The following is a 25,663-nucleotide window of genomic DNA, read 5'->3' as shown; positions in this document are numbered from 1 at the left end:
TAAAATCATAGAGTTAGTGAGGGGCAGGCAGAATCTTTCTTGTCTGTAACGGCTATGTTCATGCCAAATTGCCAATTGCCAATTGCCATGCAAAGGAGGAGAGGAGGGCGCACACTTTTGTCAAACTCTTTCAACATCACGTCTCTCTCCCCCGTTAATATGCCGATCACGACACTTGGCCTAACTGGCATCTATCTTCCTCACAAGTCACAACTACGGTGTGAAGTGATATAAGTGAGAGTAGTTAGGAATTTTGAATCAAATGCAATAATTTGGGAGAAGTGAATGAAAAATTTGTTAACGGGAATTCGGATCACGTTATTCATAAGAAAGCTTTTACAAAAGAGAACAATTTAAATAACACGAGTATATTATTACAGTGACGTACTGTATTAATGACATAACTTCACGTGAACAAAATCTTATATGTGTTTGTTTATTGACACGAAACATCATGATAACGATTTACTCATACCATAAAGTCCTCCTTACGAATAATTTTCATATTCGAGGAAAGAGGAGGTAAACCCCCAACAATTTTTTTTTTCCGCGACTTCAACTTGCTTATAAATGAAGTAAAACAAAACCAAAAAAAGGCTTTAAGAACATGACTGAATTCCGAATTGGAGGCCCAAATTGGTATCTTGAGCCCAGCATGAGCACCTAGGTTGTTAGTTTGTGTGTGTGATGGCGAGACCATATTTGTAATGGGCGGGCTTTAAGGTCCTAGTCCTAGTCATGCAGGACACCTCTCCCAACCATTTCCATAACAAGTTCTCACTCAACATGAAGTGAAGAAAGTTATTTATTAACCATCACTTTTACCACATTGGATAACTTTTTACCAAATATTTTATTACAAGCGAAGCGATCACAATACATATGGGGACGAATTCGTAACATCACTTTTTTACATAATTTTACACATGTTTTTATCGCGTTCATTTCGTAATGTCTTTTAACAATTTGATCTGTCTATCTTTTAGATCTTCTCTCCAAGATTGTGTCTACCAAAAATCACTAAGTCTAAAACCATATGACTGTTGGATTAAGTTTTATGGTGTCTTTGTATAACCGTATTTCTCTTTTTTTTTTCACTATAAATGAATGTCCTTGTCTATTTTTTGCAAGGATGACCTATGAATAATGTTATAAAAGATAGATGGTTCGAATCGTTAAAATACATTACAGAATGGACTCCATAAAAACGCGTGTGAAAAAATTATGTAAAAAAAGTGGTGTCATGAATCCATCCCTATATATATATATATATATTGAAATTCCTATAGATCCAGTTAGCATGTCAAGAGATACTGTATTTTATCTTCGAAAGAAAAATTTCTACTTTTCTCCTTTGATCCATGCGGTTCGTATGTCTGAACAGATAGAGATTTTATAAGACTTCGGTCACGAAACGAGTTGATGCAATGGAAGTGATTTTCAAACCCCTAGTTTCTCCTTTTGCACTTCTTCTCTTGGTTCTCCTCTGAGAATGGAGAAGTGCAGAGAGAGAAATGGAGAGTGCCACGATCGCTTCCAATCCAAATTCTAGCATGTCCGTAAATGCAAATATGGGCTGTTTTGGGTAGCGAATTAGTTCCAAGACAATTTTCACGCCTGTTTACAAAGTAATAACGTGCAAGGTATGAGTATATGACACCATGTATGATCTAACAACAAATTCCTTCAAAGTGAAGCCTAACCGCCCCCTCTCATCCTCACCAGTCTTTCATGTCTCCAAGCAAAAACCACAAAAGCAAAATAACAAATAATAGTGGGTCCCCATTTCTAAATTTAGAAATACTACTAATACAAAAGTAAACAATACCTCTTGTGAAGCTTGCCCCTTAAGCAATGCGCATTGCGTTTCAGCAACAAAAAAGCTCCCAAATTTCTTGAACCCGATCCTCCCTCCCTTTGTGACTGCTACTCTGAAAGACCATGATCGATAACGGGTCATCAAAGAGCCATGGACAGGCAGTTAGCGAAAAACCGAACACGAAACCAAACTCTCCTATCTATAATTCGGTTCCAGTTTTAGGTTTCTCTTCCTTGCAAGGCATGACTAACTACTCTTTCCCTCCCTTTACCTCCACTCAAGTTTCATTCCTATTCCTATTTATGCAACATTGTTCCTCACAAGAAAAATGCTAAAATAATACGAGAAAAAGAGACCAAAGCATTAAGGGATAAGAGACGTATCAAACGATTCTGGTCGATGGAGATCAAGGTAGAAGCTAAGGAATCCCGGCACCTGCATGATGGTGAGCAGAAACTCCCCCTCTTGCAAGATGCACCAAAGTCCGTGACAGAAGAGGAAAGAACGCTGATACAGAAAGCCATTCGCCAGACTTTTCAGAGCACAGCTCATTTGGCCAATCTTTTGCCAACGGGAACAGTTCTTGCATTTCAGCTTCTGGCACCCATATTTACAAACCTGGGCAACTGTGACTCAGTCAGCCGGTCCATGACTGCTGGCCTTGTAGCCCTCTGTGGGGCTTCAAGTTTTCTACTAAGTTTCACTGACAGCGTTAGGGACGAGAATGGAAATGTCTGCTATGGGCTCGCTACATTCAAAGGCTTATGGATCATTGATGGATCAGCCAACATATCACCTGAAGTCGCTGCAAATTTCCGGCTGCAATTTATAGATTTCCTCCATGCCTTCATGTCAATACTTGTATTCGCAGCTGTTGCACTTTTCGATCAGAATGTGGTGAATTGCTTCTATCCAACGCCGTCAGATGAGGCTCAGGAGGTACTCACAGCATTGCCAGTTGGCATTGGTGTCATTTGCAGTATGTTGTTTGTTGTGTTTCCAACCAAGCGCCATGGAATTGGCTTCCCGCTGTCTGCAAGTTAGCAACACCTCTTTTGCTTGATTAATTCATATTTGCCTGCGTGCTACTTAAAATTGCCAAACCGTGCACATACAACCTTATTTATTCTTTCTTCCAGTCCGGCTTCCTCCAAGTTCCGTAAATGCCGGTTATATGACTATATGACTATTCTCTTTGTTTGTAAATCCCAGTTCAAATTCATGGCACATTGAAAGAGAACTTTTAAACATAACAACTCCTGATCAAATAACTACAAATATCGTTTGAGGTACCGACTAAGAAACGGTTGAGATAATTATTTCTCATAGAAGCCAAGAGTGCGAATGAGGACCCTCTCCGGATCCTCTTTGTTGGAATTCTCTAATCACATCCGTTCATCATACACGGTCGGTTTTTGTCAGATACTATTTATATTTAATTTTAAATAAAAAAATTATTTCTAGCCGCATGATATATGCGAGTACATCTTCTAGTATTGCGTGAGTCATGTATGCAAATAATAGAAGCCTGTCTATAATTGTTATTCTGCTTTCAGTTCCTGGCGTTGTTAGATTTATAGACAGGCTTCCTATTACTTGCAGAGCCCAACCATCAATGTGCTGTAAGTATACACATTGGAGCAACACCTTTGCTTGTCATGCCTTCAAACAATCCCATGGTTTTTATCCAAATTCTTCAACAAGAATCCCAAGTACGGTTATGTTAGATTTTTGGGTTCGTTTGCATTGAAAGTCGTCCATCTTGTGGAACACCCTACAGCGTCCAGGATCCAGCGGCCTGTGAACGCAGCCATAGCCTCCGCAAACAGGGAGGAATATCTTCAGTAGCACTACACTTCTCCTCCTTCATCCTATCAAGTAGCGCCTCCGCGGACCTCATCTGGTTCGCGGAGACTAACTGAGAGATCATGAGGCCAAAGGTCGTGATATATAGCGGAGGCATTTGACGGCGGCAGTGCGGAGACTCGACGGCAAGTTATGAATTTGGATCTAATTGAAGTTGTTGAATTGGGCCCAATGGTTGAAAGGTAATGTCGATGGCCTCAAAATCTTTGATCTATGCATCCAAAAATACCAAAAAGTTCCAGCATTTTTAGTTTTATCTTCATTAACTTTGAATGTTTAGCCTAATACAATTTCTGTATATACATAGATGATTTTTGTAAACGAGAAATTACTTGACTATGGAGAGTTTCTCGCCTATCAATTGTCAAACTAATTAGTTGTTCTACTTTACGTGTTTTATACAAGCTTATTTTGTGTAGGACGTCTGAATGTATTGCGAAAACTTAATTGTTACTCAAATTTTGTCAATTTCAATCTCCTGCATTGAAAAGAGTGATTGTCATATATTGAAATTGTCACTTCGAGCTTAGACTTTTGATTTACAATATCAGATTTGTCCATCATGTAAGTTCAGAGCCCTAAAATCGAAGTTATATATATATATTTTTTGAATAATACTCGATAGATTCGTTCCATTGCAAACAAGAAGATCCGAATTATAGAGTATTACGTCGATTACGAAACAGCTTCTTCAAAAAGTAAATTTGAGATAAGGTCCAGAGGTTCCTTAAACCAGTTACATGAGGAATTTGACGTAAGGGCAAACCATGCTAGACGATGAGCAATACCGTTGACTTGGCAACGAACATGGATAACATAAGCTCCAGTGATTGATGACAGAATCACCCGCGAATCTTCAATTAAAAGTCCAATGTCAAACAAATCATTGGAAGAATCTAGAAGAGCCACTACAATCTGGCGTGAATCACTCTCAAGGATAAATTTTGAAAACCCCTTTGTGATGCCAATACGAGTTGCCATCGACTTCACGTGAAGCAATGAGGAGATAAAATTCATTGTTATGGGGAAACTTGATATAAGTCAAGTTTTTTTTAGTCAATAGCAGGAATTGTCCATTTTGTTAAAATTAGTCAAATTCCTTAAATTTATTAATTTAATTATCAATAATTATCTCTTCAATGATAAGATTTATTATAAAAATCAAATTTCTTTCTAATTATTTCTTTTTATTTATTTATTTGTTATTTCTTGTTCTTCCTCCTGCTTTAAACCCTATTTATAAATTTTATTTTTAATTTTTATAATCAACCTGTGTCATAGGTTAATTGTATTTATTTACCTATATGACATATATATTTTTTTTATAATCAACCTGTCACATATTAATGTGCCTTGCTTGTAGGTATGTTATGTTTTTTTTCTACCTTTTAGTTAGGTTTCATATCTCACGTATGGGTATAACATACATTCACATATTTGTTACTTGACTTAGGGTAGAATGTTTTGCAGATAGATTTTATGTTAGTAGATTTTTTTAGAGTTGAAAAATGCATAATATTGAAAAATATTAAATGGTTTTTAATATTTAAAAAAAAATATAAGATGAGTATAAAAGAAATAAAAACATATAATTAATTGACTGAACTTACTCTTAAAAATACTCTGTAATTTTGAATCTGGATCTAAAATATGTACCTTAAAAGAAATCAAGTTTGTGAATAAATTGTGAGAATGAATGTTACTACGTGTCGCTCTTGGTCGATAGGATATTTTTTCTGTTACCAAGGCTTCTGAAATTTCTTACACAAAAATCATCAAAGCTTTATATGGTTTTTTTTTTTTTTTTGTTGCATTTTTTTTTCCAAGAATTTGATTCCCGTGAGAAACAGTTGAGAGGAAAGGGAATTAATTAACAGTTCCACACAGGAAAGGGAATTAAGCAAACAGAAACGATAAGGCGATCCAAATCAACTCGCATTGTCGTCGCTCGTACGCCTTACGCTGGGGATAAGCGGGGCCCCCACCCCTCCCATTTCACATCCCCATGAGTCTCCCTCATTCCCTATCCACCACCCCCACCGTAACCTCCCATGCTCCTCCACCATCTTATGTTATTAACTTGGCTCCATAAAAGTTGACGATGATTTCCTCCTCGGCCAATTCATAAGGCTTCAGACTTATATTAAATGACCTTAATTTTATTTTTCGTAGAGATAATTTTTACAAGATGATTTATAATATAAACAGTTTCGATTACAAACGTAAAATTTTGTGAATCGAACACCAAATAAAAAACATATACTAAATGCTTCGAGGATGCACAAGTTTTTTAATATGAATTTCAACATTTTTTTGTAATTAAAGCACTTATATTACTTAATCAAGATCCTCGCCGGATCCATTTTGTGGGGATTACAGGAATCAAGCAATCATGTCCGTTCATTGTATATCGTACGGTCATTTTTCGTTAGGTACTATTTATATTCAATTTTAAATCTTAAATTTTAAATAATTTCTGATCACATAATATATAATGAACATACATAATTATTTGATTCCAGGGATCTCCACAAGAAGAATCTGACGAGAATCCTGATCCTATTATAAGCGTTTGCCAACAAAAGTTGTGCACAAGCAAATTTCAAACCAACGTTTACCTAATCGTAGCGGCGGATGTACTTTCCTAACATGTTCGCGTTGTAGAAGAGCAGAACCACGCGAACAGAAACAAAAGAAATAAACCGCCCTCCTTCTCCCTCCAACTGGTTCGTTTCCATCTGTCACTTGTCTGCTCAGAACAACTAATAAGAGTTCACTGCATCTTCCCAATCCGCATTCCCCACTCTCTCTGTCTCTAAGCGCTCTCTCGCTCTCTCTCTCTCTCTCTCTCTCTCTCTCGTTCTCTCGCTCTCCACATCAATCATGCAGTCGCGGGTGTTCTCACGCGCCACCGCATTCGCACCACTCCCCTACCAGCGCAAGCCATCCCACAGAGAGAACGGCGCCGTCTCGTTGGTCTCGGCCCGGCCAATCGGGGCCGTGAGCGAGGGCGGGAACCTCATATGGGGGAGGCAGCTCCGCCCGGCGCTGCTGCTCGAGGCGTCGCCGATGAAGAGGGAGATTCTCCGGCCGTGCCAAACCGCGGCCTCGTCGCCGGCTGAAGGAGATTCCGCCGGGTGAGGTCCGTCTCCTCCGTTCTATCTCGGTCTGACTCGCCCGCGTCAGCCTCCGAACTAATGAGTTTTTTTGTGTGTTTTGCCGGTTCTTTCTGACACGGTGGTGTTACAGGGACGGGAAGGTGGCGCCGATCGGGTTCTTCAACAAGTACCCTTTTATCCTCACCGGCTTCTTCTTCTTCATGTGGTACGGACTCCCGCGCGTCGTCTACAATTTAACGGCTTATCATAAACTGTTGAAACAGTTTAAATTAATTTGGATTTATTTTTGAGTAATCATTGTGTCGGGAATTACGGATTTGTCCTTGGTTTGCAGGTATTTTCTGAACGTAATTTTCAACATCATGAATAAGAAGATCTACAATTACTTTCCCTATCCATAGTAAGTGTGCCAATTTCAATTTTTTTTCATGTAACGAGATTTTACTATGTTATATTTTTAATTGTACACTATTATGCAAGGAAACTAAATGTATAATTTAGTTTAACGAGATATTGTTGTGCTATATTTTAAATCGTACATTAATATGTGAGGAAATTAGATTGTATGATTTCGTATAACAAGATGTTATTGTGCTATATTTTAAATCATACACTATTATATGAAGAAGCTAATTGTTTTATAGTGGATAATTGACTTAAAATACTGTTACAATAACATATCGGTATATATTCATATCTCAGGCCTGTTCTAGTTATTTTAGTTCCGGCTTCTTCTAAAGAAGTGATTTTTTTGTTCCTTGTGGGTGCAGTTTTGTGTCCGTCGTCCACTTGGCTGTCGGAGTTGTGTACTGTTTGATCAGCTGGGCTGTGGGCCTTCCCAAACGCGCTGTAAGTGAACCAATTAAATGTTGTGTAAATTATTGCTCGAATAAATAAAGGAGGATTCGAACTCGAGAGTTACGACATTGGAAAGAAAAAAAAAAAAAAAAAAACTCGAGAGTTAGGATAGGCAAACTGGCCTAACTCACATATGCAAATCTCTGTTTCGTATTCTGGTAACTCTTCATTTAGTGTATGTGACTGGTGTTTCTCTCCATGTAGCCAATTGATGCAAACCTCCTGAAGCTGCTTATCCCAGTGGCAGTGTGCCATGCACTTGGCCACGTCACCAGCAACGTCTCGTTTGCAGCCGTTGCTGTCTCATTCACACATACAATCAAAGGTGAGAGCACAAATTTTATGCTCTAAAACATTTCGGAGAACATCAAATGACTATATAATTAATGTTGGATTAACGTCGGATTTATTTGTTTCAGCTCTTGAGCCATTCTTCAATGCTGCTGCGTCGCAATTTGTCCTCGGACAATCAATCCCCTTGTCTCTATGGCTGTCCCTGGCTCCTGTTGTTATTGGTATGCTCTTCTATTTATGTTCATTCAGTTGTTGTAATCATATTATCCAGCATTTAACCAAATGCGTGGATATCAATGTGTGACTCATTATTTCGATGAATCATTTCTACAAACACATAAATTTATTGTCACGTAAGTTGGTTTTCCATGGTTTTAAAATGCAGGTGTGTCGATGGCATCGCTGACTGAGTTGTCGTTCAACTGGCTTGGCTTCATTAGTGCTATGATTTCAAATATCTCCTTCACTTACAGGAGTATCTATTCAAAGAAAGCCATGGTTAGTTTCTCTAACTTTACGTTTTGAATTCTTGAAGTTAATTTTCCTTTATATATAACTTTTTTTGTTATTTCTGCAGACTGATATGGATAGTACAAATCTATATGCCTATATTTCGATCATTGCACTCTTTGTCTGCATTCCACCTGCTCTCATCGTGAGTATACTTCTCTTGAGAGCCGTGGTAGTTTGATTCTGCAACTGAAATAATAATTTTGATGAATTGTGGCTCCATGTCCTGTCTCTCGTCAATAGGTAGAGGGACCTCAACTGATCAAGTATGGTTTCAATGATGCAATTGCTAAAGTAGGACTTGTCAAGTTCGTCACCGATCTCTTCTGGGTGGGATTGTTTTACCATCTCTATAACCAGGTATATGTGTTTTCTTTACTTCGTGTTGTAGCAGTAGCATAATCTTCTCACTGGAATTCAATTGTTATGAAATCATACGAACCGTTTATGTTTTTCCAAACTATCAGTTGGCCACCAACACCCTGGAGAGAGTGGCGCCTCTTACGCATGCGGTTGGAAACGTGCTGAAGCGTGTGTTTGTGATTGGCTTCTCAATCGTGGTCTTTGGTAATGATTTTATGTCCGACAATCTTCAACTTCGTTTTTTAGATCAATGAAAATTTGATCTCATAACTAATTTCTATCGGTGCTTGCAGGTAACAAGATTTCAACACAAACTGGTATTGGAACTGCCATTGCAATTGCAGGAGTGGCGATCTACTCTTACCTCAAGGCCAAGATAGAAGAAGAGAAACGAGTGAGTGGCACTTGTTTGATATACATTTTGTCGCAAAAAGTAGTCTCTTGCATCCAATGTCTGCATTCATGCATGTTTGGAGTTGCCCTTAAACTAGTTCTAGAACCGCCGCTTGGGACTGCTTATGTAGGAAGCACTTCTGCTCATATGCGTTTTTCTAAAGATTGATCTTAGCAGTTAGCCTAATGCTATATGCACCGTTTATTGTTCTTTTGACTCTGTTTTTCTTTTTCTTTCCTGAAATCCAGCAAGGGAAAGCTGCGTGAGGAGGAATGAAGAACGGACACGGAGAGAACCATGCATTGAAAATTTCATAAATTCCCTTCAGAAGTTGCAAATTGAGTACTATCTATTATCTATGTCATAGTTTGTTTCCTTCCCTCCCTCCTCCCCTCCTCTTTTTTTTCTTCCATTGATTGAGAGTACACAGACATTCTAATTTGTGATGGTCTCATGTTGTTTGGAAATGAATAAAGTATCAATTTCAATGAAGATTTTACGTGCGAGTCCACTCTCAATAGTACGTGCAGAAACATATGTTATGCAGTTACTTCTTTATCACATTCTTTGTTTACATGGCCTTTACGCTGTATTTATTTCTTTCTCCCAATAGTCATGCGGTTCTTAATTCTACATGATATCAGTTGTCTAGATATTTGCTTCACGTTGTATCTACTTCTTCCTCTCTTCCCTACAATCTTCATGACAAGTGATTGGGCAATTGTTCCTACAACTCCTTGCACGGATAAGCGACATATCACTTGGTTGCGAGCTTGTAAGAATAGTTGTTCGATCACTTGGTTGCAGATAAGTTTTTTGAGGCGATTGGAAGTTGAGACACTGGGCTCCAACTATAGACGTACTTTTCTACGAGGAAATAAGAACATTGAGATTTAGCCACTAAAGCAAGGGTGAGGATAAGGACCTTCCAAGTTCTATAGGAGTCCTTAAAAAGATGGTTCAGGATACTCAAGTGGAGAGAACCACAAAATTTTGGGAAAGGATTGTATTCTCTACTAAATGCTTCTAGTTAGTCATTTTTTATTGGTGATCACAAACTTGCTACGAGCTCTAAGAACCAAATGAACGTTCTGATATATCTTATAATTGAAAAAACATATTTCCAATTATCACTTAAAACTACGAAAATGCAACATAAGCAACTTAGGGCATGCTTGATTGATCGGATCAAATTGGACATGGATTCCAACATTTGTGTGATGTGATGGTTATGTATATTATAGAAGGAATAAAGAATCATAGGTACTTGTCTAGGAAAAAAGTGACTACGTACGTAGACTACTTACCTAACCGTTAGACAAGGGTTTCAAATCATTCGAATCAATAAGGTGCGGGACACCCACATCGTTGTCGTCATCCTCCTCCTTATTCGTTTTAAGGGACTAATTCTGATATTTATTCAGATTTGTTTTTACAATGGTGCGTTGTGAAGGTAGTTTATTGTAAATTTGTAATCAATACGAAATACCGAGTCTGATATAGTATAGATCATCAATGTGTCCTTAATAAAAAGAAAAAAAAAATGCTAGCACGCCGCAAAATGATATATTTTTATCTTCAAATGTTAAAAATGCCTCAAATTCAAATCATTAATCTCTCAACTCACGTCACGCTATATCTAAAGCGAGTTCAAATCTTGTGCATCCAAAATTCTCTGAGCCCTCTCTATGACCTATTTAATTAAGTGACACGTGTTATTTTAACTTAATTTATCTTTTGTGTTTTATTTTTTTACTGAAGAGATTAAATGAATGGACACATATCACTCAATAAGATAAGTCACATAGAGACCACAAAAAAATTTGGGGAGAGATTTTTCAGTGTGACTGGAACACGAGTGGTACATCACGTTTCATTATATAAATGGTGGAATATGCATGCTAAAAAGTTAATAACTTAAAAAATACAATTTCTCACTACTTATGTAAAAATACGTGGTGTACCATCTATAGTCCCGTCACAATAAAAAATTTATCCATTTTGGGTATCATCTAAAGCCTACTTTCTGATCAACACAGTTCACAGAAGCCCAGCCCAATGGTGTACAAAGGAGGAACGGGGCCCAGAAACAGAGGAAAGCAGAAACAGACGCTCGTTCATCGCGCACCCAATGAGAAGATCGCATCCAACGAACACACAGAATCCAAACCAACGAACACCAAGAACCCTTCGATAAACATCGAACAAACACGCACACACACGATACGATACGATGCAACATATTTAACATTACTGAACCAAAAAAACATAAACATAAAACAAAACAAAAAACCTGAAGAAAGAAAGAACCTTAAAAAGTTGAAAATTCAATAAATAATAAAATATACACTGAATTAAAAACTGAAAAGGCTTCGTTTAACTTGAAAGTAGCATCAATCGTCTGAATTTTAATAAAAGACAAAAAATTTAGAAATAGAAAAAAGTGAGAAAAAAAAATATGGAAGGTGGTGGAATTAGAATTAGAGCGAGGAGGAAATACTGTTGTTGTTTTAAAAAACATGTTCCTCGTCCTGATTTTCCCTTTTCCTATTTTTCGATATTATTAATATTATTCGTTGTTTTTGTTTTTGATGTTAATGTTTGTTGCTGTGTTTTCTTTTCAATCCCCGTAAAAAATTCAACATTTATTATTCGTAAATGTTTATTCTTCGTATTCTTAATATTCCATCATGATAATTCTACGCCTCTCTTTCTTCTCGATCTCTTCTTCCTTGACTGTTACGGTATTTTGTTTTTAGAGAGAAAAAGAACGAACGAGAGTTTTAGAGAGACAGAGAGACAGAGAGAAAGGAGAAGGAAATCGGATTCTTTACGAAGACCCAGTTTTTATGAGAATTTGGGGATTAGGGTTTCGAAGTTTGAAGGTTTGAGGGATTGAAAGACGGAAGATTTGGGTGGAATCCCAGATCTCGGTCTCGATTTCAATGGAGGCGGCGTCGGAGGGAGAAAATCAAAACAAAAATCATGAGAGCAATAGTAAACTTAACAATTCCAGTGAGGGGCAGAGCAAGCCCAAGCGCCAGATGAAGACCCCCTTTCAGCTCGAAACCCTCGAGAAAGCATATGCATGTATGTTCGATTTCTCTTTTTTTTTTTTCTTTTTTTTTTTTTGTAATGTTTGTTTTGGATTTCTGTGGAAATTGAAGTTTTTGTTTTGATTTTTGGGTTTTTGATCAGTGGAGACCTACCCGTCGGAGGCGATTAGGGCTGAGCTATCGGAAAAATTGGGGCTTTCCGATCGGCAGTTACAGATGTGGTTCTGTCACAGAAGGTTGAAGGACAAGAAGGAAGGGGGTCCTCCGAAGAAGCAGCGTAAATTGGTAACCACTTTGCCTGAGCCCCCCATTGATGATTTGGCTCATGGGTCAGAGCCGGGTAGTGATTATGGGTCCGGTTCAGGCTCCGGCTCAAGCCCCTTTGGTCACCCGGAGTTGCGGAATGTGGTGGCTAGGGGTGTGGCTGATGACATTCCAATGAGGGGGAGGAGGTATTATGAGTCGCCAGAGTCGATCTTGGAGCTCAGGGCCATTGCTTGTGTGGAAGCTCAATTGGGAGAGCCATTGAGGGAAGATGGCCCGCTTCTCGGGATAGAGTTTGATCCTTTGCCGCCAGATGCATTTGGGGCACCTCTAGGTATAATTACTGGGTTGCCTTACTGATTTTACAGCTCAATTGAGCAATGCCTTGTACTTGACTTATGTGGGACTAGATTGCAACATTATGCAGAGAATTTTGTGCATATTATTGTTTAGTGAGTTTATGTTGGTCTGTTTTTCTCAGAGTATATTTTTATTTGGTACTCCCTTCTATAAGATAAACAGAAAATCTTTTCATGACTTTCTTTTTGCCATGTTTAAATGTGTCAATAGGTGTGCTTTATTTCAGCGATCATGCGCTTAGCAAGTTTTCCAACATTCAGATTACACATGCTACTCAGTTCACCAGTTTTTTCTGATAATTAAGATTACTAGTTGGTTTATCATCGGTTTCTAGTGTGGTTTAACATTCACATTTGCTTTGAAGGCTTTATGCTTCATGGTAGTTCAGTAAAAAACTTGAGCCCCAAATTTTCTCATCTTGTGGTGGTCTTAAATTATGGATTATTACCCAAATTAGAATGCGAAAATATATGCTTTAGTGATTGATTAAAGCCACATTATTACCCTAGCATATTATTTTCTGTTATTTGAATGATTTTTGTATGCAATTAGGTTTCATGCTAACCCTTTTGATTCTTTACTTGGTGAAGCAGTTGCGGAGCAGCATAAGCGGTCTGCCCATGCTTTGGAGGGCAAATATGAGCGTCATGATGCAAAACCAATTAAAGTCTGTTTCTTTTTCTTTGATAAATCTATTATTTTTTATATACCACATGATGGCATGTGCAATACGGACAATATCTACTATATAAGATGCTGGTGAACCATGAAGTGATATACATGTACTGGTTTTTTCATTAGCATGTGTCAACCTTTAAAACTTAAAACCACAAGATAATGTTGTGGGGAGTCGAACAAACATAGGGTAGGTGGTATTCTTTTGCAGTTCTCACTTGAGTATTGACATTGTTCGATGACTTCAGCAGTATCTAGAGTGTCCTTGGCAGTTTAGAACTCTAATTCGATTGAACTGGCTTCAAGCAGTCTGAGTTTGAAATCTTAGCAAGAGTATTTGCATCTTTGTCCAAATCTTCTTAACTTAATTTTATAAGGGTGATTTAAAATTGGGTTTAGTTGCATGACTGGTAACAAAACAACTCATCATTCGCTGTCTGGATACTTACTCACTCTCTCATTCCCTTTTCCTTCCTATTGTGGGATCTAATGCATTTGAACTGATTTTGTACTGTTGGTACTCTTTTATCTTTTTCTGATGCATGTGATTTTGGATGTTTTATGTATCCTCAATTTCTTTTGGATGAATCATTGAATTAGAATGAGTTTTCATCTCAGGCTACGACAAGGGCTCTCCACGAATATCCCTTTCTTCAAGATCACTCCAGTATTCGGTCTGATGCATACGGACAAGTCTCTCAATCTCATTTTCACGATTCAGCAATTGATGGCCCAACTGCAAGAACTTCGTCATTTGCTGTTGGAAATGAGCCATTGTCAAGGGTTCATGGTGTCCATGGTCATGCGTCACGTGTTCGTCTTCTGTCTCAGCAGGAGAGGCAAGTAGTGCCCTACTCATCTCCTGTTGATGATGGCAGTGTAGCACAAAGGGACTCCTTCACTAACGTGAGGGTAAATACTCAGTTTAGTGATCCCCCTGTTGTTGCACCTGCACTGGAAAACTCTAACGTATTATCTGAAGGTCAAATTAATGACTCTATTCTGAGAATGGAGAGGAAACGCAAGGTATACTTGTGCAGTTAACTGTAGTATTATAATAGTATATTTTCTCAACCAACGACTTTACCAGTTGCATCTTGTAGAGTGAAGAAGCGAGAATCGCTAAAGAAGTTGAAGCTCATGAGTTGCGGATCCGGAAGGAGCTGGAGAAACAAGATATTCTGAGGAGAAAGGTTCTATTTTTAAGTCCTAAACAATTGTTTCTGAAGCATAGCAATTCGTGTGCTGATATTTTGATTTTTTCTGTTTATAGAATGAGGAACGAATGAGGAAGGAAATGGAAAAACAAGACCGTGAGAGACGAAAAGAAGAAGAGAGGTTGATGCGTGAGAGGCAACGCGAGGAAGAGAGATTAAAGCGTGAGCAAAAACGTGAAATTGAACGAAGGGAAAAGTTTTTACAGAAAGAATATATAAGAGTAAGTTCGAGGTCCTACAAATGTAATGTGTATGTGATGTATCTTTGATTTTTCAGCATAGAATAATAAATTCTTAACCCCTCTGGGTTTATCTTGTAGGCTGAGAAAAGGAGGCAGAAGGAAGAGCTTCGCAAAGAGAGAGAGGTAGTGAAACGCAAAGCTGCACTTGAGAAGGCGACTGCACGTAGGCTTGCTAAAGAGTCTATGGAGCTTATTGAGGATGAACAACTAGAATTAATGGAGTTGGCTGCTACAAGCAAGGGTTTATCCTCCATTATTTGTATTGATCTTGACACCCTGCAAAACCTTGATGCATTCAGAGGTAGGCGTTGCCTGGTAACATGAATTCTTCTATTAACCCTTGACATGGCTGCTTGAAGTACCTAAGTATATCTTCTAGCCCTTTATAGTAAATCCATCTGATCTACCATGCTATTTTGTATCCTCCCAATTGTTGTACTGCTCTGGCACTTATTCGGAGAATTTTGAAGTTAAATCTTTTGAATCCTCTTAAATTCAGTGAAATAAGCTTGATGCTGACAGATTCAGGACTTTTGATGTACTAAATTGAGCAAAAAATAAATAAAAATTCAGTGCGTTGATAACTTATGAATATTTAATTGACCTGAAACCACCCACAAGTATTCATAAAATGCTTAATAGTGTACTTGTGCGTCTCATTATTGTCCGTCTCTATAAAATAATTCAATGACGCATTTTTTTGTGGTTCAGATTCTTTGGTTGCATTCCCACCTAGGTCTGTGCAGTTAAAAGGACCATTTGCAATTCAGCCATGGATCAATTCAGAGGCGAATATTGGTAACCTTCTCATGGTGCGTTCTTCCTTTTTCTTATGATATGAGCTATTAAAAGTACCTTATATGCTGATATTAACTATTCTTGTATGATTTATGGGTACAGTATTTCTTGTGCATACAGCATAGTCAGTAATATCTACGGTCCAGCCTCTGGCTATTGCAATAGTCTCACTGTACTTCTCTTACTTCTTGGTCTTGAATGTGTTTCCTAGTTGTGGTAAAATGATGACGAGCTTTTATTCTTTAGGTTTCATGGACCTATAACTATGCTTTTTGACACTTCATATTTAGTACAGGAGACTAATTATCACTTGTAAAAGATGTCGTTCGATCTCCAACGATAGTTGCGATTCTGGTGACAGTTACTTTTGGTCCTATTCTAGACTTCTAGTATTTAATCAAGTGATCATTTGGTGTATGTGACTGTCTTCTTGGCATGTGATCTCACGGTTTTAAGTTTTGTGTCTGCAATTGTACATTAATTGTTCTCTCCAGTATGGTCATATGCATGCTACTTTTAGTAGATTCTTTGTTTCTGGTATTTGAATTAATGCCTCTAATCTGATGTTTGAATTGTGATGGTGACAGGTTTGGAGATTCTTAATTACCTTTGCTGATATTCTCGAGTTATGGCCTTTTACTCTTGATGAGTTTGTTCAAGCATTTCATGACTATGTGAGCCACCATTGAGTTATTTTATTTCAAAATTATGCTTTCTAATTATTTGTCCTTCATATGTTTTCTGCTGCTCATATACTTCATACAATTTTGATATTAGGATTCAAGGTTGTTGGGAGAGATCCATGTTGCTCTCTTGAGGTTGGTTATTAAAGATATTGAGGATGTTGCACGGACTCCTACTGGATTAGGAATAAATCAAAATGGTGCTGCTAATCCTGGAGGTGGACACCCACAGATTGTTGAAGGAGTAATCCCCCACTCCCTTCATGGACGCAGTTACTTTGTTTGCTCATTTTGATGCTTTTTCCTAATATTTCTTGGAACTATCCGTTTCAGGCTTATGCATGGGGCTTTGATATACGGAACTGGCAGCAGCACTTAAATCTGCTGACATGGCCTGAAATATTCCGTCAACTAGCACTCTCTGCCGGATTTGGGCCACAGCTGAAGAAAAGGAGTATCGCATGGTCATACACACCTGATAATCACGAGGTTCCCTTTCAATTCTTCATTATCTTTCTTTCAAAGGAATTGATGTCCTGCATCAGTTAAGAGTAGTGTAAAAAGGAAAGCTGAAATTTGTGTACATAGAAGTTTGAATTCAAATTAAACTGGCATCCTAGACTCCTAGTTCAAAGGAAAAGCATCAAAACTTTATTGTTTGGCTTTGCTTAGGTTTGATTTGTGAGTTGAACTCTATGATATGACGAAGTTCAGACTTTGCTTGATGAGAACTACAAAGAAACCCAGATGAATTTCATTCACACCTAGCTTGATGACTGGTATTAGTGCAGTGCTCAATGACTTAGTCTTGGACTTAAAGATTGGGGCTGTGTGTTCATACTTCACACTAAGCCACCTATGGCTGCTCCTGTGTATATTTTTTTCAATCAAATTAGTACATTCAGACGTTAAAGATTTGGAATATTTTCTGTTTTATTTTTGTTGCTAAAAGTTGCAAGACTCACGGTACCATTGTTATTACAGGGTAAAGGTTGTCAGGATGCAATTTCTAATCTACGAAATGGTTCTGCAGCTGTAAATGCATTTGCAGTAATGCAAGAGAAAGGTTTACTGGCTCCACGAAGATCTAGACACCGGTTGACTCCTGGAACTGTAAAGTTTGCAGCTTTTCATGTGCTTTCACTTGAGGGGAATAAGGGACTAACAGTTTTAGATCTTGCAGACAAGATTCAGGTGACTAAAGTTTATTGTTAGCAAAAATGCTGTTGTGAGTCTTGTGACAAGAGTAATCATTTTGGTATTGAGTTTTATGTGCCTCTTTCCTGATTTCTTTTTATTTGTCTGTTATCTGTTCTGTTTCTGTAAGAAATCCGGCCTTCGGGACCTGACAACAAGCAAGACTCCTGAAGCGTCAATTTCTGTTGCTTTGACAAGAGATACTAAGCTTTTTGAAAGAATAGCTCCTTCAACATATCGTGTACGAGCTGCTTACAGAAAGGATCCTGTTGATGCTGAGGCCATACTTTCTGCAGCAAGGAAGAAAATTCAGATATTTGAAAATGGGATTTTAGCTGCAGAAGATGTCGATGATGTTGAAAGAGATGAAGTTGAAAATGATGAGGTTGAAAGAGACGAAGAATCTGAATGTGAAGTTGATGAAGATCCTGAAGTTGATGACTTAGCTACTCCATCAGTTGCAAACAAATCCCCTGATGATTACAATGAAGTAATTAGTTTCTCAGAAAATGGAAAGGACAGTTTAAGCAATGATGTTGGACTTGCTGTGAAAAATGAGTTTGAGAAGGATGTTTTATGTTCCCCAGTGACTGGTTCCAAAGATGCATTCTGTCCTAGTGCTTCCTTAAAACAGTGTGTTTTGGGTGCAGATATTAGTACTAGTCATCTTGACCAAGAAAATATGGAGATTGATGAAAGCAAGTCAGGTGAGTCATGGGTTCAAGGACTTACAGAAGGGGAGTATTCTGACCTCAGTGTGGAAGAGCGTCTTAGTGGTCTTGTTGCCTTAATTGGTGTTGCAAATGAAGGAAATACCATTCGTATTGTTCTCGAGGTAAACATTTCCTTTCATGTTTTTGAAATCAATGTATTACTGTACCTTCTGTGTTAAAACTTCAATTTGACACCAAAATTCAACAGGATCGCTTAGAAGCTGCAAATGCTCTTAAGAAGCAAATGTGGGCAGAAGCACAGCTGGATAAAAGTCGCCTAAAAGAAGAGAATGTTGGTAGGTTAGATATTCCATCTTTAATGGGAGGCAAAGCTGAAGTACAAGCTACCGGAGTAGAGGACGGCCTAAGTCCCTTACGGGATGTTGATAACAGGAACATTGATGCATCTCCAGTCACTGCAGAAAATGAAAAGTCAATCCATGGGTCACAAGGTGTTCAGAATCAGCTTAATGGCGTGCATGTTGAAAGGACCTCAGCAGCCCAAGATATCTCCATGGGTTCTGATAACTTTTTGGCTCAGCAACTTGCATATGCATCAAAAAGGTCGCGCTCACAATTAAAATCGTATATTGCACATAGAGCAGAAGAGATGTATGCATACAGGTCCCTGCCTCTTGGTCAAGATCGTAGGCATAATCGATACTGGCAATTTGTTGCATCTGCATCAAGACATGACCCTGGTTCAGGTAGAATTTTCATTGAATTGAACAATGGAAGCTGGAGGCTTATTGACACTGAAGAGGTAACACTCAACAGCTTTTTATAATCTGTTTCAGGAGCACTTGTCTGTGAGTGTTTTGGAGTTTAATTTTGCACAATAAATGTTGTTGGTTATGCAGATTACATTTTATCTTTAGGATAAATCATCATTGACCCCGTCATCTTTTTTAAGTGAATCAAAGTTGTGTTGGGCATCATGAGCTTCGTAGCAAAGTTGGAAACTTATTATCCTTTTATGCTTGCTAGATTTGACGTGCTGTTTCAGTTGGCAGTATGTCTTAGGTTCTCAAGTAACATTTGTAATAGGTTTTTGTCTGCTTGCTGGCACGATTTTTATGCTTGTTAGTTTTGACATGCTGTTTCAGTTTCTTTTAAGAGTTTCTTTATTATCATAATGTTTTTAATTCATTGTCTGTATAGGCCTTTGATGCTCTTGTTACGTCTCTGGACACACGTGGAATTAGGGAATCTCATTTACGCTTAATGTTGCAAAAGATTGAGGCATCCTTCAAGGAGAACGTTCAGAAAAATACGCATCGTCCTAACAATGCAGGCCCAACTAAAAACCATGTTAAAAATGAAGCTGACGAAATGGATTCTAGTCCTGATTTCCCCTCTCATTTTGACAGCCCTGAAAGTGCAGTTTGTGCTTTGAATTATGATACAGCACAGACCTCATCTTCTTTCAGAATTGAGCTTGACAGTAGTGAAACTGAGAAAAGGGCTGCCTTGAGGAGGTATCAAGATTTTCAGAAGTGGATGTGGAAAGAATGCTCTAATTCATCTACCTTATGTGCCACGAAATATGGGAAGGAGAGATGCAGACCGCTGTTTGATGTCTGCGATGTCTGCCTTAATTGTTATTACTTTGAGGATTCCCACTGCGATACTTGCCATCAGACTTTTGATGCTTTCAACAGAAATTTTGACTTTGGTGAACATGTAATGCAATGTAAAGAAAAAAGGATGTTGGAACCTTGGAATTTCGATATTCCTTGTACTTCTCTTCCCTTGGCCAGAAGATTGCTCAAGACATTAATAGCTCTTGTTGAGGTGAGATAATGATGTTTTACATCTTGGGCACCGCTGGCATCTCATGTATCCATGCTTGATGTTTTATTCAGTCTTCATATCACTCACTGTTTGTTCGACAGGTATCTATTCCACCAGAAGCTCTTCATTTGTCTTGGACTGATGACCATCGAAAGATGTGGGGAGAGAAACTGAATGCATCATCATCAATGGATGAACTTCTTCAGGTTTCTATCCCTTTTCTTGTTTCATTCTTATGGTCAACCCTATATCCTGATCTAAACTTCTGCAAAGAATTTGTGTTCCTGGTTTCTTTTTCTTTTTTCTTTTACAAACAAAATGAAAGTATCACGAGGAAAGATTTATCCATCAATTTCACATGCATTTTCTAACCAGTACGACCATGGCACCTCATACGTCTATTCCTAAAACTAACTTTTTATATGATAAGTTAGTAAGTTACTCATTTTTGGACAAACTTCCTTGCAGATATTGACTCTGGTTGAGACTGCAGTGAAGAAAGACTTTCTGTCATCACACTTTGCAGTGACGGAGGAATTGCTGGGCTCCTGCAAACAGTCGGGGGTTGTTCGCGATTATCTAGACAGTGGATCCGTTCCTGTACTTCCTTGGATACCACATACAACTGCAGCTGTGGCTCTGAGGCTTCATGAGATAGATTCATCAATTACATATGTAAAGCAAGCGAAAGCTGAGCCCACCGCGGACAAGGAAGTGGGAGAATATCTCGTGAGTTTTTCCCATTTTTCTCTCTGTAAAGCTTAATGACAGAAAAGCATGTAAATCTTTAAAATACAGCTCTTATGAAATCCCATAGATGTTGAATTGATGTTGGTGGTGTCATACAACTTCCACCGTGTCATTGAACTTACATGTGCTTTTTTCATCTACAGAATCAACCTATGAGACTTCCGACATCGAGGAGTGAGACTGAACTAACTGAAGCAGGCCTCAATGAATACATGAGGGAAGAAAACAGTACTCACCTGAAAAGTGGACGAAACAGCTTTAGACGTGGTAGAGGAGGTCGAGAGCAAGGACGTGGTAAAAGGTGGCAGAAAAAAGTGAGTAATCCCAAATCTGGTGCAAGTCGTCAGAACATTAGGGGTAATGAGAATTTGAATCAAGGGTTGAGAACGGTGGGAAAAAGAACGCAGGGACAAGGGAGCGGGCGGGGTCGCCGAACTGTTAGAAAGAGGAGAATGAAGAACAGGGCTGTTGAGGGGACACCTCTTGCCCATGTGAGTGACATGCGCAGCAGCCCCGAGAGTGGAGGAGAATCACCAAGAAACTTGGCTGAGGAATGGGATGATGAAAAGATCGATATGAGAGGTGACGAGCAAGGAGGGGGATTTGAACGAGTAGACACATTGGAATCAGAAGACGACGACCAAGCAGTGGGATACGAACAAGGAAGCTGGGAAATTGGATTTGATGGGACTTCCAGCGGATGGAACGGGGGTTTAGTAGAAGCTAGTGACGATGATATAGATGCTTCAGAAGATGACAATAATGTCATGGAAGAAGTGAGAGATGAAGATTCAGAAGGGGATGTAGATATGAGCGATGCCTCGGACGAAATTCTGCCAAACACGATGAGAAACGATGATGGCACGGAGTCGGAAAGTTCGGATGACTCTAGTGAATGAAGCTCGAAATCTAAACTGCCTCTGCGCAACCACCTGAGATACCCCGCGGCTGCATACAATTTTAGATAGTGCAGCTTCAGTTGCTGCCCGTCTCATCCTGATGACGGAAACAGAAATTGATTCCGGCCTCCGGTAATCTTGATTTTTTGCTGTTATAATTATTAGATTAAGATTTTCCATTTGATGGATTAAATTGTTAAATGGTAGTGTATGGATAGAAGTACTGGATTAGGGGAACTGCAGTAGTTTTGCGGTGTAACGTGTAAGTCAATTAAGCGTGTAACAAAACCATTTATTTACCTAATGGAAAGGTAAGCAAGTTACTTAAACCGCAAGCAACACATGTTGTTCTTTGTATTTTAGTTTTATTTATGGAAGATTTTCAAGGACCATTCCTGTAAAAATCATTTCTGCTCGCAATTGCTTTTAGTAGAGTGGATTGAACTTCAATTGAATTGTAAGTGTTTCTTGATGATGCACCTAGCACTTTAATAAACGCTTTCATAACTCATAAGCACTTTTAAATTCTGCTAAGGAATGAAATGTAAAGTGCTTTGGATTGTGAGAAAAACGTTTTTAACTTTCAGAAATTTGTCACAAAAGAAACGTTACTAACATTGTCTTTTTAACTTTTTATAATTTCATCCGACTTTTACTAGCACACACGAATCAAGACATGTTAGCTGTTTACCTGAAAGGTGACGAATCGACAAAGTGTAGATAATATGAAAAAATACGAATAAAATAAAACGAGAGAAACAAACAAGAGTGCGCAGTGTGCACGTTGAAAGTTGTATCCTTGAGATTATTCTTGTCACTTTGGGTACTTTCCTTTCTTATATACGAGTCTAATGAACTTTGAACACTATACAAGTTTTACAAGGGTTACTATTTTAAGAAAATGCCACTTACACACCATAGTTGTACCATAACTTTCCTAAAAGCGAAAATAGCCCAAACGTAGTAATTTAATTGAGTCATACGAAAATATGCTAATTTGATAAGTCATAAATGTCACGACCCAATCCCCCGAAGCCAAGACTTGCCCTTCCAAGAGCAATTTGGTCATTTACGGGTCAATTTTCATTAACATCATCCGCTGTTGAAAGAGACTAATTAAGTAATTATATCAAACAAGCATTGTGGACAATTAGAAAAAGATGAAATCCAACGGACAGTGTTTCACTCCCCTATTGGACTAACATATGTTTAACCTTACATAACGAACTAGTAACACAAACATCCCAAGCCATCCAAAAAAATATTCACAAGCGCCCTGGTTTCGCATAGCACAGCGGCTCGAATTCGAATCAAGCCGGCAAATATTTCTTAATTCCGGCCTTCTGGTCGGCACTCAATCTCGCCGGAAACTTGATGTTGAATTTGATTCTGAGGTTACCCTTCTTGGAGGGGTCCTTTGGTACAGGCATTCCCTCTCTAGGGACTACCTCCTCGTAGTTTGGACTGATCACATTGGTGATGGGGATGCTGAGGCTCCTTCCATCTAGGGTGGTCAGGTCGACGGTGTAGCCTGTTAGAGCTTCTGCTAGAGTGATCTTCTGCGTGACGACCAGGTCGTTCCCGTCCCTTGTGAATGTGGGGTGTGGTTTCTCATCAATTATGAACACAAGATCAGCAGGAATCATGTTTCCTTGCTCGTTTCCTTTCTCCGGGAACGTGATCTTGGTTCCCTTTTTCCAGCCAGGCTTGATCTCTATGGTTAGGATTTCCTCCACTGGCATTGTCATCCTGCGTAACACGATGAATAAGGTCATTAAAAACCAGACAAATGATTTGAGATAAAATAGATCATATGAACTGCAATTCGAATGACAAGCTATCAAATTAACAGCACGAAAACAAAAGATGACTCGAATGTATTCCTTTATTACTTCATCAAAGATGAGAACACAATAGACATGTCAAACTAACGTTCTGTTTTCCCAATGCGACATTCTAAACTGTTCTAATCTACGGAAAAGGAAGTTCAAACTTGAGTGCAACGAGGCGGGAACCCTACGTTAAAGTAAACTAACGTTAATTTAGAATGCAATACAATGCTGGCATTATTAAAATTGGTGACTAATTAATCACGAGCACGTACTTTTCCTATAAGATTGAAGGATGATCAAGGAACATGACTAATTGTGCGAAAGGATAAAAAGATGTGCGTAAATCATTTCCCTTCTATAAACTGAGGAAGAATAAAGAACTTACCCGCTTGCATCTGCAATTTCCCTCGAAATCTTCATCTTCTTGGTAGTCCCCTTATAGAGCTCCTCAAGGCTGCAAGGCAACCTCTTCTCTATTGGTTCAGCTTTTCGTGGTGCATGGCTCATGGGCCGGGCTTCTCCGAATGAACTAAACATGTCCTCCCCAAACATTCCACCGAAAGATCTTCCACCCCTCATGCCGCCACCGCCACCGCCCATTCCACCCATTCCACCCATTCCACTCATTCCACCTCCCATTCCGCCCATAGGGCTCGAAAACCCGAAAATCTCAGCGAAAATGTCGTTGGCGTTTCTGGGGTTGAATCTAAACACATTTGGACCGTCTCCAGTTTGGAAGAAGGTAGCTCCACCGCCAGGCCCACCGGCATCCGGCGGCGGCACTTGGCCTTTCAGCCCTTCTTCTCCGTATTGATCATAGATTGCTCTCTTCTGGGGATCACTCAGAACCTACAATATTAAAACACACAGAATCAGATTTCAGGTTCTGGGTTTAATTTACAATCTCGAAAAACGTGGCAAAGTTGATTTTTCAATTGTTTGAGAAAGTTGTAGATGAAAAAAAAAACGGGGTTCTTGCAAAAATCTACAGAACGTGAAAAGATTGAATTTTATGCCGCTTGAGGAATTTTTACATGAAAAAAATGGCAATTTAACTTCGGAGTCCAAAACCCAGATGAAAAATCTTCTCTTATCAGATTTAAAACACAATATTTCAAGCAAAACCAATATGAATTATTCAAAAAAAATAAAAAACAGAGCGAAAGAACAAAAGGGTGAAGAAATTAAACGAACCTCGTAGGCCTCAGAGATTTGTTTGAACTTGGACTCGGCTTCCTTCTTGTTGGTGGGGTTCTTATCAGGGTGCCACTTCATGGCGAGCTTTCTGTAGGCCTTCTTCAAATCGTCGTCGTTGGCATTCTTGTCCACCTGCAGAAGCTTGTAGTAATCCACACCCATCTCTTCCTTCTTCTTTTTTCTCCTTGTTTTTGCTTTGTAATTATTAATATTTTATTGGTATTATTATTTTCCCGACAAAATCTTTGCGAAATTGTAGAGAGCTTGAAGGCTGTGAAAATTTATAATTTGGGGAGCAGCTTGAGATTATTTGACGAACAGGAGGAGGTGGGAAGGGAAAAGAGAAGAATGTGTCGAAGTAACCAGACCAGTGTGGAAGTTTCCAGAGAGACTTCTACACACCGTGGTTTGTGTTTGAAAGTAATGACGCGGTACCCTCAAATTTTGTGGGCTCAAATTACATTATAAAGGCCCAAATTGATGTACCCAAAAATAAGAGCCCAACTAAAAGGCCAACCAGTTTCAATTCTGTGGAAAGGTCCTGCCGTTTGCGTTGGATTTCATCAGTAAGCCATTAATTTAGAATCCGGAAATCCGTTAATCATGTCTATTCATCGTATACCGTGTAATTAAAAATTATTTTAAATATTTTTATTAAAAATTAAACACAAACAATACTTGACAAAAACTGCCGCATGATGTATGATGAACATACATGATTCATAAATCTTCAAAATCCTCACTAGAAGAATCCGAAGAGAAT

General features: G+C 38.7%; 3 protein-coding genes and 1 pseudogene across 5 annotated transcripts; 3 read left to right on the top strand and 1 right to left on the bottom strand.

Annotated features, from left to right (window-relative positions):
• Positions 1–2,061: 2,061 nt before the first annotated feature.
• On the top strand, positions 2,062–3,218 carry LOC137727023 (protein DMP4-like; annotated as a pseudogene).
• A 3,182-nt stretch (positions 3,219–6,400) lies between these two features.
• On the top strand, positions 6,401–9,781 carry LOC137725589 (triose phosphate/phosphate translocator, chloroplastic). Of its 2 annotated transcripts, none has more exons than XM_068464323.1 (12): positions 6,401–6,822; positions 6,935–7,009; positions 7,139–7,204; positions 7,575–7,653; positions 7,867–7,987; positions 8,082–8,177; positions 8,342–8,454; positions 8,534–8,611; positions 8,710–8,826; positions 8,934–9,033; positions 9,123–9,223; positions 9,472–9,781. In XM_068464323.1, exons 1-12 carry the CDS (start codon positions 6,569–6,571, stop codon positions 9,487–9,489), a joined length of 1,218 nt encoding a protein of 405 aa, XP_068320424.1. In that variant the 5' UTR covers positions 6,401–6,568; the 3' UTR covers positions 9,490–9,781. The 2 variants fall into 2 exon arrangements, with proteins under 2 accessions (XP_068320424.1, XP_068320425.1); XM_068464324.1 differs by having other exon boundaries at positions 6,687–6,827.
• Positions 9,782–11,511: 1,730 nt separating this feature from the next.
• LOC137724431 (homeobox-DDT domain protein RLT1-like) lies at positions 11,512–22,284 on the top strand. 2 transcript variants are annotated; one of them, XM_068463172.1, is made up of 18 exons: positions 11,512–12,313; positions 12,422–12,877; positions 13,497–13,570; positions 14,197–14,604; positions 14,682–14,771; positions 14,852–15,016; positions 15,116–15,338; positions 15,749–15,849; positions 16,423–16,509; positions 16,613–16,762; positions 16,852–17,007; positions 17,503–17,712; positions 17,846–18,550; positions 18,637–19,191; positions 19,590–20,222; positions 20,324–20,428; positions 20,691–20,951; positions 21,116–22,284. In XM_068463172.1, exons 1-18 carry the CDS (start codon positions 12,169–12,171, stop codon positions 21,869–21,871), a joined length of 5,280 nt encoding a protein of 1,759 aa, XP_068319273.1. In that variant the 5' UTR covers positions 11,512–12,168; the 3' UTR covers positions 21,872–22,284. The 2 variants fall into 2 exon arrangements, with proteins under 2 accessions (XP_068319273.1, XP_068319272.1); XM_068463171.1 differs by having other exon boundaries at positions 13,494–13,570.
• Positions 22,285–22,909: 625 nt separating this feature from the next.
• Positions 22,910–25,273, bottom strand: LOC137726642 (uncharacterized). The gene is made up of 3 exons (XM_068465581.1): positions 24,898–25,273; positions 24,089–24,552; positions 22,910–23,620 (listed from the first exon to the last, which is right to left on the bottom strand). Exons 1-3 carry the CDS (start codon positions 25,060–25,062, stop codon positions 23,182–23,184), a joined length of 1,068 nt encoding a protein of 355 aa, XP_068321682.1. The 5' UTR covers positions 25,063–25,273; the 3' UTR covers positions 22,910–23,181.
• Positions 25,274–25,663: the final 390 nt, after the last annotated feature.

This window comes from Pyrus communis, chromosome 2 (assembly GCF_963583255.1).
Source record: "Pyrus communis chromosome 2, drPyrComm1.1, whole genome shotgun sequence".
In the NCBI taxonomy this organism is placed as follows: domain Eukaryota; kingdom Viridiplantae; phylum Streptophyta; class Magnoliopsida; order Rosales; family Rosaceae; genus Pyrus; species Pyrus communis.
This window is presented reverse-complemented; position numbering and strand designations above follow the sequence as displayed.

Excerpts from the sequence above, each read along its gene's own strand:
- LOC137725589 (XM_068464323.1), top strand. The coding sequence starts at position 6,569 with ATGCAGTCGCGGGTGTTCTCACGCGCCACCGCATTCGCACCACTCCCC. Across the intron at positions 8,455-8,533 it reads TCTATTCAAAGAAAGCCATG|ACTGATATGGATAGTACAAA; the intron begins GTTAGTTTCTCT and ends TTATTTCTGCAG. Across the intron at positions 8,827-8,933 it reads TTTACCATCTCTATAACCAG|TTGGCCACCAACACCCTGGA; the intron begins GTATATGTGTTT and ends CCAAACTATCAG.
- LOC137724431 (XM_068463171.1), top strand. The coding sequence starts at position 12,169 with ATGGAGGCGGCGTCGGAGGGAGAAAATCAAAACAAAAATCATGAGAGC. Across the intron at positions 16,510-16,612 it reads TTCAAGCATTTCATGACTAT|GATTCAAGGTTGTTGGGAGA; the intron begins GTGAGCCACCAT and ends TTTTGATATTAG. Across the intron at positions 19,192-19,589 it reads GGCTTATTGACACTGAAGAG|GCCTTTGATGCTCTTGTTAC; the intron begins GTAACACTCAAC and ends TTGTCTGTATAG.
- LOC137726642 (XM_068465581.1), bottom strand. The coding sequence starts at position 25,062 with ATGGGTGTGGATTACTACAAGCTTCTGCAGGTGGACAAGAATGCCAAC. Across the intron at positions 24,553-24,897 it reads AAATCTCTGAGGCCTACGAG|GTTCTGAGTGATCCCCAGAA; the intron begins GTTCGTTTAATT and ends TTAATATTGTAG. Across the intron at positions 23,621-24,088 it reads GAAATTGCAGATGCAAGCGG|GATGACAATGCCAGTGGAGG; the intron begins GTAAGTTCTTTA and ends CGTGTTACGCAG.